General features: G+C 32.3%; 2 protein-coding genes across 3 annotated transcripts; both read right to left on the bottom strand.

Moving 5' to 3' along the window:
- Positions 1 to 2,904: 2,904 nt before the first annotated feature.
- On the bottom strand, positions 2,905 to 6,474 carry LOC110711524 (putative receptor-like protein kinase At4g00960). Its single transcript, XM_021889935.1, has 7 exons — positions 5,452 to 6,474; positions 5,197 to 5,358; positions 4,771 to 4,895; positions 4,209 to 4,419; positions 3,864 to 4,101; positions 3,610 to 3,760; positions 2,905 to 3,348 (listed from the first exon to the last, which is right to left on the bottom strand). The coding sequence occupies exons 1-7, from the start codon at positions 6,284 to 6,286 to the stop codon at positions 3,040 to 3,042; spliced, it is 2,031 nt and encodes a 676-aa protein (XP_021745627.1). The 5' UTR covers positions 6,287 to 6,474; the 3' UTR covers positions 2,905 to 3,039.
- Positions 6,475 to 6,859: 385 nt separating this feature from the next.
- LOC110711542 (glycerophosphodiester phosphodiesterase GDPD1, chloroplastic-like) lies at positions 6,860 to 12,678 on the bottom strand. 2 transcript variants are annotated; one of them, XM_021889963.1, is made up of 8 exons: positions 12,100 to 12,678; positions 9,988 to 10,199; positions 8,515 to 8,574; positions 8,316 to 8,396; positions 8,020 to 8,220; positions 7,812 to 7,910; positions 7,517 to 7,713; positions 6,860 to 7,418 (listed from the first exon to the last, which is right to left on the bottom strand). In XM_021889963.1, the coding sequence occupies exons 1-8, from the start codon at positions 12,128 to 12,130 to the stop codon at positions 7,172 to 7,174; spliced, it is 1,128 nt and encodes a 375-aa protein (XP_021745655.1). In that variant the 5' UTR covers positions 12,131 to 12,678; the 3' UTR covers positions 6,860 to 7,171. The 2 variants fall into 2 exon arrangements, with proteins under 2 accessions (XP_021745655.1, XP_021745649.1); XM_021889957.1 differs by lacking the exon at positions 12,100 to 12,678 and adding an exon at positions 10,293 to 11,236.
- Between the last annotated feature and the right edge of the window lie 824 nt (positions 12,679 to 13,502).

Here is a 13,502-nt window from a genome sequence, read left to right as displayed (position 1 = left end):
AGTTTAGAACATAGGGTGAAAAAAATTAGAATATAGGGAAAAAAATTTAGAACATAGGGTGAAAAAATTTAAAACATAGGGAAAAAAGTTTAGAATACAGGGTGAAAAAATTTAGAACATAGGGAAAAAAGTTTAGAACATAGGGTGAAAAAATATAGAATTGAGAAATTTTAAGATTATAGATAGAAAAAATTTAGAATATTGGGTGAAAATTTTCATAATATAAAAAAAATTCAAAGCATAGACGGAAAAATTTAAAGTAATGGATGAAAAAGATAATAGGAAAATAATTTAGAACATATAAAAAGGCGTAGGTATTTGTTCGGGTTTTTTTTGGCAGTTTCTAGGCGTTGGTGTTTTGGTTTCTATTTGTTATTTTATCTTTGGCCTTTTCTTTTGTTCCCCATTTCTGGCAATAATAAAGAGTATAGTTCATTCTATATTATGGGACTGCTTTAGCCTTCATTTTTGTGTTGTCGATATTCTTCGCATTCAACTGTCTTGTTTTGGTAGGACAATAAGCTGGTGCATTCGAAAGTCTGAGCCTCTTATTGGAATTCCAATGGTTAAGGTGATGACTTCCCGTCTTGGGTCAGTAAACACAATGAACTGTCAATTAAACTTTCAGTTGTGTGTTGCAGGGATTATGCTCATTCAGGAGCGGCATGTTTAATTATGCTTAACTAAACCTAGATTATGTAACGGTAATGACACGATTGGAGCATTGTCTCATATTAGGGAAAGGTTAATTCACAGCTAACCTTTGATTCAAATACACCTAATTCCTACATTGAGTGCCGTTACTTACTCGTTACATTCTACTATCCCAAATTTTGCACAAATTATTGACATTGTTACTAATAAAACTTTAGAACATAGCTAGTAAAAATTTAGAACATAGAAAAGAAAAACAACTTTAGAACATAAGTAGACTAAATTTAGAATATAGGCAAAAGAATTTAGAACATAGGTAAAAGAATATTTAGAACATAGGAAAAAAAAAACTTTAGAACATAGGTAGAAAAAACTTTAGAACATAGGAAAGAAAAAAAAACTTTAGAACATAAGTAGACTAAATTTAGAATATAGGCAAAAGAATTTAGAACATAAGTAAAAGAATATTTAGAACATAGGGAAAAAAAAAACTTTAGAACATAGGTAGAAAAAATTTAGAACATAGGAAAAAAAAAACTTTAGAACATAGGTAGAAAAAACTTTAGAACATAAGTAGAAAAAACTTTAGAACATAGGTGTAGAATATACGAACAACTTTAGAACATAGGAAAAATTTGGGACATGAGAAAATGATTTACAACATAGTAAAAATTTAGAACATTGGGAAAAAAATTAGATCATAGGAAAAAAAATTGGAAATTTAGAATATTGGGAAAAAAAAATAAGGGCATAGAAAATAAGTTTAGAACATATACTAAAAATTTAGAACATAGTGTGAAAAAATTTAGAACATAAGGTGAAAAAATTTAGAACATAGATAGAAAAAATTTAGAACGTACAGAAAAAAAAAATTAGAAAATAGGTAGAAAAGATTTTGAACATAGGATAAAATTTAGAGCATACGGAAAAAATTTAGAGCATACGGAAAAAATTTAGAACATAGGAAATAAATTTAGAACATAGACAAAAAAATTTGAATATAAGATATATATGTAGAACATGGACAAAAAACTTTAAAACATAAACAATAAAATGTAGAACATAGGAAAATAGTTTAGAACATATATATATTTAGAGCTTAGATTGAAAAATTTAGAGCTTAAGCAATAAATTATAGAACATATGCAAATAATATTTAGAACATATGATAAAACCTATTAGCTCAATTGGAAGAGCACTATGCAAATGCATAGAGGATGTAGGTTCAATTCCTACATAGGTTATCTTTATAAATAACTAAAAAAACTTCAAATGTTTTTTTTTTAAAAAAAAAAATCCAATAAAACAAATTAAATTAGCACTAAGTTATATGAGCAGAAAATAAGTAGACTAAATTTAGAATATAGGAAAAAAAACTTTAGAATATAAGTAGACTAAATTTAGAACATAGGAAAAAAAAAATTAGAACATAGGTAAAAGAATATTTAGAACATAGGAAAAAAAAAACTTTTAAACATAGGTAGTAAAAATTTAGAACATAGGAAAAAAAAAACTTTAGAACATAAGTAGACTGAATTTAGAACATAGGCAAAAGGTAAAAGAATATTTAGAACATAGGAAAAAAAAACTTTAGAACATAGGTAGAAAAAATTTAGAACATAGGAAACAAAACTTTAGAACATAAGTAGACTAAATTTAGAACATAGGAAAAAAAAAATTAGAACATAAATAGACTAAATTTAGAACATAGGAGTAGGCAAAAAAATTTAGAACATAAAAGAAGAATTACAGAAATGCCATTACTAAAGAATCATTTTAGGTGGTTAGATCAAAACTAATAAAGGGCTGAGATTGGTTCTTATATAAGATTGGGTTCTTATATAGAGGAGGGTTCTTACATGAGCCTTCCTCTATATATATATATATATATATATATATATATATATATATATATATATATATATATATATATATATATATATATATATATATTACCAACTTGCTTTAGTAAGGAATTAGGTGAACAAGTCTACTATATTGCAATTTGTTTGTAATTTGCTAGACCTTATCTCTTTAATTTGGGTGGGATACTTCAACCCGAAACTGACACGCTTAACTGGTTTATTCAAATTAAATGAGAACATTGAACCCTTTAAACAAATTCAAATTGTTAATTAAAAAAATCAAACGTCAAATTATTTGAAAACAAAATTAAAAATTCGTAGACATTTCATTGGCAATCTTGTTCCAAGTAAAAGAGGTCAAGAAAATATATATAATAGGAGTAAATGAAGAAAAGATCACTATTTATTAATCATAGGAAACAAGGTGTCGTCCTCAACAATTTGTGTCTTGCTAGCTCCACATTAATAGATATAATATTTGCAAGGTGATAAGAATTGACAAATACTGCATTTTGTTACATTATCTGGGACAGAATTCTGTGATATTCCTGGTTCCTGTATATTCATTAATAATATGATTATCAAAGAGTGGTTCATCAGTGTCAACATTAGCTGTGAGGAAGTGGGGAGTGTTGGGTAAAGGTAGAATAACAGACTGCCCGTTCAATGCAGCAACAACCGAGGTCATTCGAGGCCTTTTGGTTGCATCTTCTTGTACACAGAGTAGACCTATGTGGATGCACATATTCACTTCTTCAACGGAAAAGTTGTTTTCTAATGAAGGGTCTACCAGCTCTAGCACAGCCTCGTCGTTCCAAAGCCTCCACGCCTGTGTAATGATTTTGGCACGTTTATGACTTAAGTTCCAAAATTTTATATAATTACTTGGTGTTTGGATATAAAAAGTTACGTTTCCCATAATTTTATTTGCAACTCCCTAGTAGTACTATCATCTCTTAAGAGATATAGAAACTAGTCGTGGGGTACTAAGCATGCAAGCAACTTTTTCTGTTTTGTACTAAACAACCACTGCTAGTATCTTAATTCCTAATAGAAAGATGTTAAATGATTTTATATGTATGAAACTTACTCGGTGTAGTAATCCCTCTTCATGTTGTTGTCGACCGAATATATTATTCCTCTGGCCAGTGACCACCTCCAAGACTATGACCCCAAAACTATAAACATCAGATTTTACAGAAAATTGACCTGCTATTGCATACTCAGGAGCCATATATCCACTGCATCAGCATAATTAACACATTAATAAAATGTATGTATAGACATGGTTCAAGAGGATATAATAGTGCTACACAAAAGTACTTAATTGGTGCTACTACTTACTATGTTCCTATAATTCTCTTGGTGTCCCCTTGGGTTTGATCCACTTTGAAAAGCTTAGCAAGGCCAAAGTCGGAAATTTTTGCATCCATTGCCTTGTCAAGTAGTACGTTACTGGATTTTAGATCACGGTGTATTATTTTCAGTCGCGAGTCTTCATGAAGATATAATAGCCCCCTTGCTATTCCGATGATAATTTTAAACCTTGTATTCCAATCCAATGATGCGCGCTTCAGTGGGTCTGTGTGAGACTAATTTGTCAAATAGATGCAGTAATAAAGGGATGATAACATTCATAATATTTAGAGCTACTTAAATGGGATAACAAGTAAAATGCTTATGATGTACCATATAAGAAGCGATCAAGACTCAAATTAGGTAAGAACTCATAGATCAGTATCTTTTCCTTTTCTGATAAGCAGAATCCCAGTAATTTAACCAGGTTTCGATGTTGAAGCTTAGCAACTAAAAGAACTTCATTCTTGAACTCTAAGGTTCCCTGTTCAGAAGATTCTGAGAGTCTCTTCACAGCTATTTCTTTCCCATTTTCGAGCCTTCCCTGATAGAGATACAAGTGAACAACATCCATTAAGAATTATCTTACAATATACTACCTAATCAACCATTACAACAATAGAAGTCCTACTGTTTGCTGAGTGTTCCGAGGCCATTTACAAAACATTTGGGCTCATCATTATTGTTGTGAATTTTTAGTTTTTAGCTCTTTTATGAAACTGTAAATATGTAACAATTTTGTTTTAGTGAACTTTCTGTTTTTAGCCCTTTTATGAAACTGTAAATATGCTAACAATTGTGTTCTAAAGTTTTGAATTAACAAGTTTGTAGTAGTGTTCACATCTATTTGGCTTGGATCACTGAGACTGATAAGATTGTTACAGTTCATGGTTACCTTATAGACTTCACCAAATCCACCCATTCCAAGTTTGCTATCCTTGGAGAAGTTGTCAGTTGCAGTTTTTATCGTGCTGAACTCATATCGTAACGATTCTATGTTCCTAATGTCTTCCATATCATCTGCAAACACAATTATAAAAAAATTGACTTCTGAAGTAAAGCACTACCTGTGTAATACTTGTGAAAAACTACTTATAAGGTCCAAAGTATCAGCCTTTAGGAACCGCTGTAGACAACAATAGCTTACAACAAGCAAGAAATACCGTTGCCAAATAATTAGTAACAACAATAACAACTACATAGGAAATAAAAATTGGGGAAGATAACCTACAAATTTAAAGTAACAAGTGTATGAGTAAAATTTCTTGCTTAAACTAACCTACCAGAACAAAAATAAAGTTTTAATTGACTGAAATGTTACCATAAAATGTTCTACTATTGGATGTTTCTTTAAGCATGTCCTGAAATCTCATTTTCATCTTCCTCCTTCGCAAACAAAACCAAGTAGCAGAGAGAAATAGTATTGCTCCGATTGCAGCGCTTGCTGCTATTCCACCAATATAAAAGGCTACCAATGGCCTCCCTGAAACCAAATATTATAACAATTCATAAGATAATTTTAGGATACTAAGCTAGTTTCAAATCAAATTCAAAATGTAAAGAGTGTATAGTTAACCTCTGGACTTGATTTTTATTGAAGATGGTGAGGTTGAGCTTGGGGAAGGTGACGACAGGTAGCTCACATTATAAAATAAACTTGTGTTATACATCAACCGACAGCCTGGAAGAAAGATTTCTTGAGCTGATCTATTGAATTGATTTGCAGAGGTATTAAGAGCTTTTTTGAGGCAGAAAGCACACTCAGATCCATCTAGAATACGCGCACACTGTGTAAGACAGTAAAGTCTAGCAGACGATGATGGAAAGGTTGCTTCCTTCATAGCAATATGAGCGGGAGATGAATCATTAGCAGCATCCTTGATCATGGAATCAAATGTTTTTGTCAATACTGCATTAACCTGACTTGGATTCGCAACCTCCACTGATGATCCCCAAAACAAAGTATGTTTTGTTACGTCCTCTAAAGATATGGAACTGTTGCAAAGCCATACAGAGCATTCCATATACCACAAAATAGCAGATTCATAAAGAGGACACTTTTCATTTACATACTTAGCAGCAACATCAATGCATTCACGGCATACTTGTAGGCTCAGGTCCTCCCGGCATTGAAACAGGCCATGAACTTTGTTAGGCGTATCTCCAACCGTAGAATTATAAAACTTGACATCTGAGGCTTTCGAGGACAGATCAGACAATAACTTATTGACATTTTCAGCATATCCTCTATCATCAATTACCTTACTAGGGTCGCCTTTACTGTCACATTTATCAGCTAACAGGGTAACATCAGCAGTGATACTAAAGAAGTGGATGTTCAAAAGGAAGAATATCAAAGGCAAGATTTCCCTAATGAAGCCAGGAAACAGCAGTATATCATTCAGCATCATTAGAAAGCCTTTTGCAAAAGCTTTAGAATGTATAAAATTTACTTTGACACAAGTGATTTCGTAGCCTGGGAATTACAATATGAAATTGCATTACTTTGCAATTTCAGCAAGACAGTTAGGAATCAAATATAATAATTTCCTCCCCACTTCCTCGCGATTAAGACTAATTTAAAAGCAGTTGGTTTTATATTTTTTTTACTATGGGCTAGCAAAAGTGCTCATTATCTCTAAAATTTCTACATGCTTTGACCTTTTCATCTTTTATTTAGGATCATCTTTTATTAAGGATGTCAACGGGGCGGGTAAGACGAATATTGATCCTATTCCCACCTCAATCTCTATCTCCAGCGGCGGCGAATTCATAATCCATTTGAATTATTAAATATACATGGGGACATGGCTCTAAAGTAAAGTTAGGCAAAGTTCAAGTAACCAAAGTGATTATCATCATTTTTATTCTTTTTTTATTTCAAAGAATGGAAGTGATCATGTACCACTAGAAGTTGAGCATAATTAGCGATTTTCTTATCAATTTCTAATTGCAACTTAAGTTTATGCTCCTTAATACAGTAGTTAGTACAATGATTGACATACTTACTACAATGGGTACACAACAACAACCAAGACTTTAACTATGCAAAGCCTTACCCCAAATCAGTCAAGGCTAATAAGATACAAACATACAGTGTCCAAAGACGCGAATAAAATCATATCATACCCTAAATCAATCATGATATATACTCCACACTTCGTATATAAATCTAAGATGACTGATTGGGAGACTTAAATTCTTCTGAGAAGGTTACACAATATAAACCAACCAACCATGGTATGAAGTACATTTGAACATAAATTACAACAGAAAATTAAATGTATTACGAGCATTCAAGTTTGTACCAATTCCGGTATGAGCTTCAGAAGAAAAGAGAGCTCACGATCTGAGAACTTTACAGGTGACCTCTCTCTCTTTTCTTCCATATCTTTACCGTTAATTAAGGAATTCTCTTCATCAGTCTCCTCAGCAGATGTCTCGCTAAAATCTGATACTGCTTCTTTTATCTCTTGAACACAGTCGACGATCACACCTTCAACACCCATTAGATGCTGCATGTATACTGCCTCTGGCACGTTACTGATCATGTAAAAACAAAGAATTAATTCCAATTAGTATGATTCAGATTACAAATTAACCGATGCAAAATACTGAAAACATATCAAATTTAGGCTTACTTTAATTGGCCATAAGAAATAAGGGAGAGCTTGGATTCTTTGATCCTAGCAACCATTGCAGGGTGTCTAAAAATCGCCCTTACTTGAGAGACGATCCCTTGTAAGCCAGCTTCAAGACAAAGCTTGATGGCTTCCTCTAGAGAATTCCTTCTAGGATCAGTGTATATTTCACATCCTCCATTGGTAAGAAAGAAAACCTGAATCAATCATACATAATCTCGTCAAAAAAATTATATAAAATGCAGGATTTTTAGAATTTTAGAGAGCATAAAGAATAGGAATATAGTGAGATTACAGGGTGATTATCCTGCAGTTTTCTCATCAACTGCACAACATCAGGTTGAAAGCTTGAAAAAAGTATGGGCCTCCTTTGATCAGCATGATTATCGACAATCTGCAGTATCACAACTCAAGCAAATCAGAACAATCAAAACAACAACGAGCCTATGCATGAAAATAAAGCTGAGTTATATGAATTTTCATCAAATTACGCTTTTAAATACCTTTAAAACTGATTGAAGGATGCGTTTGAGCTCCACTTCATCATAAATTTTGCTATCATCGAGTTTCAACTCAATATTAAAACCCAAGGAATTATCAACATTTTCAAAAGCCTCTTGCAATGTGCATAAAGGAGCATCATTCTCAACTTTCCACTCAAATATACTCCCATCTTTTGCTTTTCGAAGCATAGGCTTTCCAACCTGAAATAGACAATTTACATAACAAAATGCTTATGTTTCCAAAAATGCACCTGCTTGGTAAAATTATTCAAGTTTTCCTTTGCAAAGAGGTATACCTTTCCTGGCTCTTTTTGAGGTCCATAACTCAGATATTCTTCTAAGGTAATCTCTGTCACTCTTTTCTCTATAATGACTCCCTAAGGTCATTCGACATCGATTGAGAGATCAGCAATCATTAGTTCAAGTGGTTAGAACACATCATATATTCATATGCGAAGATAAAACAAGCGGCTGGAAAAATAGAATCGTACTAACCTCGTCTTGGGTAAGGATATGTATGTCATGAAAAATGACAGGGCAGTCATCTCTGGTGACCTACAAACATAGGTTTTTGGTTTACAGATCCTAATGAGGATCATCTCTCATGCACCCAATACTAATAAGAAAAGAAAGAAATTTGCAAACCACACAGAATTAAACCAAATCAGTACCTTATTTGTAGCTAAAACGACATTCTTAATCGGAGATTTTAAACTATTTCTTACGCAAAAATCAAAATGGCTAGTTTAATTCATGAAATGAAGTAACTATCTTAGTGAAACAGTCTTGTGATTAAAAGTGCACCAATTACAACAATCTTTACTGTACTTCGTAGTACTGTCACAATTACAAAATTCTGCAGTCTCTATCCCTAAATGTCCGCTACAAGTTTATAACAAAGGTACAAAGTAGGAAAGAAAGAACAAACAAACAACAACGAAATCGATATACGTAGTATATTTATGTGGTTCCCTAACAAGACTTTGTATGTCAATGTGTATAGGGGTATGTAATCTCTGTCACTCTTTTTTTATAAGACTGAAAAACGTCAATCTGCAACTCGATTTCCTTCTCTATATGCTATATTGGACTAGGTATGTATTTTATTGCAAAAGTGCAAGTTTGGTCTCACTAGTAAGATATTTAAATCTTTGGATCATTAAGGAAAATGAAAAATCATAAGGCCCATCCATGATCCAAGAAGACACTCATGTAATCTCTTTGGATAAGCCCATACAATAGTCCAGCCCATTATAATTTTAAACAGACAGGAAAAAAATAAAATTAAAACCAAGAGACACGTGTAAGATTTCCATGCATCTGGGTAAACAACTAGAAATCGCGGCGAACATCCTGTGACTCTTTCCCCAAGTTTTGCCATTCGTCAAATTCACCACTTTCTCGTAATCCCATTTCCCACCCACACAAACAACGATTATAATACTCCATAGTCCATAAGCATATACTCCATCTGTCCTATAATACTTATGCAATTATCATTTTTGTCTGTCCTAAAATACTTGACACGTTACTAAATATGAAATGAAACCACTAATAAAAAAAATATTTTCCTATAACCACAAAGTCTACAATCCAATTAAATCCTATATTTTTTCTCTACTCACTATCCCCACCTCTCTTACTTTTTATTTTCTTACAATATAAAAATACAAAAGAGATTCCTTTATATAATAAACAAATTCTCGTAATTTAAATGGATCAGCTTAAATTTATAGTTTTCTTAAATTACGTGTTCACCCCAAACGTCTCAAGTATTATAGAACGGAGGGAGTAATCAAACATTGGTAACACCAATAACGCGTAATTATGTCATACATTTTCAAATTAATAATTGTAAGTTGTAACATATTATTGACTATTGAGTATTGACGTATCATAAGCAAAGAAAAATACACCAAGAACATGAAATTAAATTTAAAAAAAGTTGGGAAAAATAGAAAAAATTACCTGAACATCAAACTCAATGAAGTCGAGATTAAATTGAGCAGCATGATTAAAAGAGCGAATAGAATTCTCCTTAAAAGTTTTCATTTTAGGATCTGAAGATTGCAGAATATTCATACCACTTCCTCTGTGTCCCATTACCACAAATTTCCCAACTTTATATGATTTCTTCTTCTTTCCTTCTTTTTCCTCTTCCACCAAACATTCTGTATGAACTGCAACAATAAATTAATTATAATCATAAGCATTCATATATTTTTGTGAAAAGATTTTAATTAAAGAATCAATCAAAAAATTAAGAAAAATACCGGAAGGAAAAGAAGTGGGAGAAAAAATGGTGGCATTTTCTGAGATATAATTGGTGTGATCGAAATTTGGTAAGTTTGCGACATGAATTGCTTTCAGAGCCATTGGAAATGTGAAGATGGAGAAAGATGAAGATTTTGGGAGATTAATAATATTTCACGACTATATTTTATAGGAGTATTGTCTAATGCAGAATAACGATATTTTAGGCTACTCTTTTTATATCTAAGGAGGGGTTTACAGCTTACTTCGTATATATACCTTGTAGGAAATTTTATTAACGAATATTCCGTTATTATTCTTTTTTTTTTTCTTGTTAATGTATATTGTATTTCTTGTCTAAATATGACTATAAGTTTATAACATGTACGATAATAACATCAATCGTCACATGTTAGTTATAAAAAAATCCTCAAACTAACACTGATCATAAAATATATTTTACAGATTACTCCGTATATTTAATGCTTGTACTTCATGTGACAAGTTTATAATATGGTCATACATTGTATATGTTGAAACGAAAACAATCCAATATAGAGGAACAACTTTCCCATTAGGCCATTAGTGACAATGTTAGGTGATCTTTAAAGACTTTTCGGTTCCGTAAAACCCTTCATCTTTATCACAATTAATTAAATAAATACGGAGTACATAAAGAGGAGCAACATTATTGTTGACCTTCCCTAAACCCCGCTGAATCCTGCCATCGGACCACAAAATATTCCATCACAAACGGGCTCCACATTTTCTACAACTCTGTCAGCTAAAATAACTCAAGATAGAATCTCTCTAAATTTTTTAATATGAATTCCTTAATGGTTGTATTTACAAATGGTTAGATTTTTGATGGATCATCGATTCGCTGCACCTTTTTAATTATGTTTATGTCTACTTACAAGGAACTTTGACTGTAATATATACAAAATACAAGAACAAATAAATTCATTCAAATGAAGTGTCATCAAATTTGTTTCAAATAACATATATTTTATTTATCTAGACTTATTAAAATTCATAAAAACTTATTTTAATTGTAATTAAAATTTGATAACCCTTACTGTTGAGATCATATTTTGTCGTATGCTAATGTGGCATGTTAGTTATGAGTTTGTTATGCTTATAAGTTATAACAAACTCTCTCCTAGAAGCTTCTTGGTTTATTATATTTATTATAAATACCTGTATTTGCTCCTGTAAATCTGTAATTAAGGCTTCATAATGAAAATAAATGATTTCTTAATTCCTCTGAACTTAAACTTCATTGAGTTTGATGTACATGAAATTTTTTTCAATGATCCAAACAATAAAAGAGCAACAATTGAAACTGGTGACCTAAGTTTACCCAGGTGACATATACTTGAACATTAACGTGTCGTCCCATTCTAGATTATTTTGGAACATGGTTTAGAACCATTCCAAAATTCAGAAAAGCCAACACGTAAATTCTAGAAAATCGCCATGTATATTAAATATACTATTACATGATTGCTTCTCCATAACAAGTGGTGCCTATATATGTTGTCCAACATAATTTAATGATATTTCTAGAGTCTAACTGATTGTGGTCAGCTACCAACTCAAAGCTCATGAAACATACCGCACTTACTAGTAATTTTGCCATTTTGCTCAAATATTGTTCATCAATTACATCATAGTATGACACCATTCGTTACGAAAATGGGCAATAAATTCATATTTTATACCTTTGAAAAGCATGTTCTGCTAGACTATCAACATTCAACAATGGGCTTGAACTTTGAACAAATTGTACCACAATAACATCTTGCTAACAAGTAAAAACATAACCTGAAGTTGGAGTGCCATAACCTATTTTCATTCACCATGAACGCCTCAATCTATACCCTTCAAACTAAATTCTGATGCGGAGCACTCCAATTTATAATCCATCTATCATCTGTTAGATGTCATATTTAGGACACGGAAACATTAAGGTTTTCTGATTTTGAAATCAGTTCTCCGATAAATGTTTCTGACCTAATGGTTTTCCCTGTTAAAAGCAAACAAACAACCAATATAGAGAAGTGAAAACTACCTTTCATAAACGCAAGCAGCAGACATACCTGCTTCCACATAAGTCCCAACACATAATATTCTTATTGTCTTGCCAAAACCTCCTACTTGGGTCGCTTTTACTTTGGATGACTCATTTAGTGTTAAACATAATGTAACAACAAAAATAAATTTCATTTTCAATGGTGATACGAAATCCTGAAATTTCAAGGCTGATGTGGCCACCAAAAAAAAAACGGGTAATGAACCAAGCACTTAAAGCAAAAGATGAAGAAGATATTAAGCTCATACAATAACAAAAGTACACGTAAAAAAATCACAACTCGCTTTCAGAGATGACATCAAACAACAGACTTTTACGACAGGAATGAAGTGGCTACCACTACCAATGAATAGGATCAAAAGAAATACTTCAAAGCAACAAATGCAGATAAAGAAGAGATTCCAGTCATACGTGAATTCAATGAACAGGTAAAACAATAGCAACGCAGGTAAGGAAAAGGAAAAGAACACAAGCACTTTCTCCACTTTTTACTTGCTAATGTTAATGTGGTGGGTCTCTCTGGTCATTCTGCCAATGAATAAACCTCAGCAATGGTAAAAATTGCACTCATTGTGAAGTAATCGTATGAACAAATCAAATTCAGACAGCATTTTCTGCAAAATGAGCCTTCATAGTTGATGACCTTCCAATATTGGAATATCAATTTAGAAGGGCGTTCATCATAGTACATGAATGGGTAATTAGCATTGGACAAACAGGCCAACTTGAAATCAGAAGAAATTCCTAGAATGCTTCAGACAAAACAGTAAAGCCAAACTACTGTCTAAACTCTAACCAAAGTACCGGTAATGTTTCACGGTTTCACCTCTTGCTCAATATGAAACTCCACATCTAAATACGAGTAATGCAATGATTCCACGTATGACTGACATGTCCACAGATGGCATAAGAAGAATATAATTTTCAATTTCTAATTGAGAAGGTATTCTCATTCATACCATGAATCATGCAACTGAGTTTTAATTTAACGAACACGTTATCAAGTACTGACCAAAAAAAAAAAAAAAACACAGACACACACCTCCAATCAAGTACAATCAATGCTGGAACCATAGGAATACTAGTATCAGTGTTCTATACAACCAGATCTAGTCTGCTTCAGGAGTCTTCAAGC

This window comes from Chenopodium quinoa, unplaced genomic scaffold (assembly GCF_001683475.1).
Source record: "Chenopodium quinoa cultivar QQ74 unplaced genomic scaffold, ASM168347v1, whole genome shotgun sequence".
NCBI classification, from domain to species: Eukaryota; Viridiplantae; Streptophyta; class Magnoliopsida; order Caryophyllales; family Amaranthaceae; genus Chenopodium; species Chenopodium quinoa.
The sequence above is the reverse complement of the archived record's forward strand: the minus strand, read 5'-3'. Positions and strand labels throughout refer to the sequence as shown.

Coding starts and splice junctions, on each gene's coding strand:
- LOC110711524 (XM_021889935.1), bottom strand. CDS start 6,286: ATGATGCTGAATGATATACTGCTGTTTCCTGGCTTCATTAGGGAAATC. Junction 5,359..5,451: donor AATAAAAATCAAGTCCAGAG/GTTAACTATACA, acceptor ATTTGGTTTCAG/GGAGGCCATTGGTAGCCTTT. Junction 3,349..3,609: donor AAGAGGGATTACTACACCGA/GTAAGTTTCATA, acceptor ATCATTACACAG/GCGTGGAGGCTTTGGAACGA.
- LOC110711542 (XM_021889957.1), bottom strand. CDS start 10,395: ATGGCTCTGAAAGCAATTCATGTCGCAAACTTACCAAATTTCGATCAC. Junction 10,200..10,292: donor TCCCACTTCTTTTCCTTCCG/GTATTTTTCTTA, acceptor TTATTGTTGCAG/TTCATACAGAATGTTTGGTG. Junction 7,714..7,811: donor AACTGCAGGATAATCACCCT/GTAATCTCACTA, acceptor TGATTGATTCAG/GTTTTCTTTCTTACCAATGG.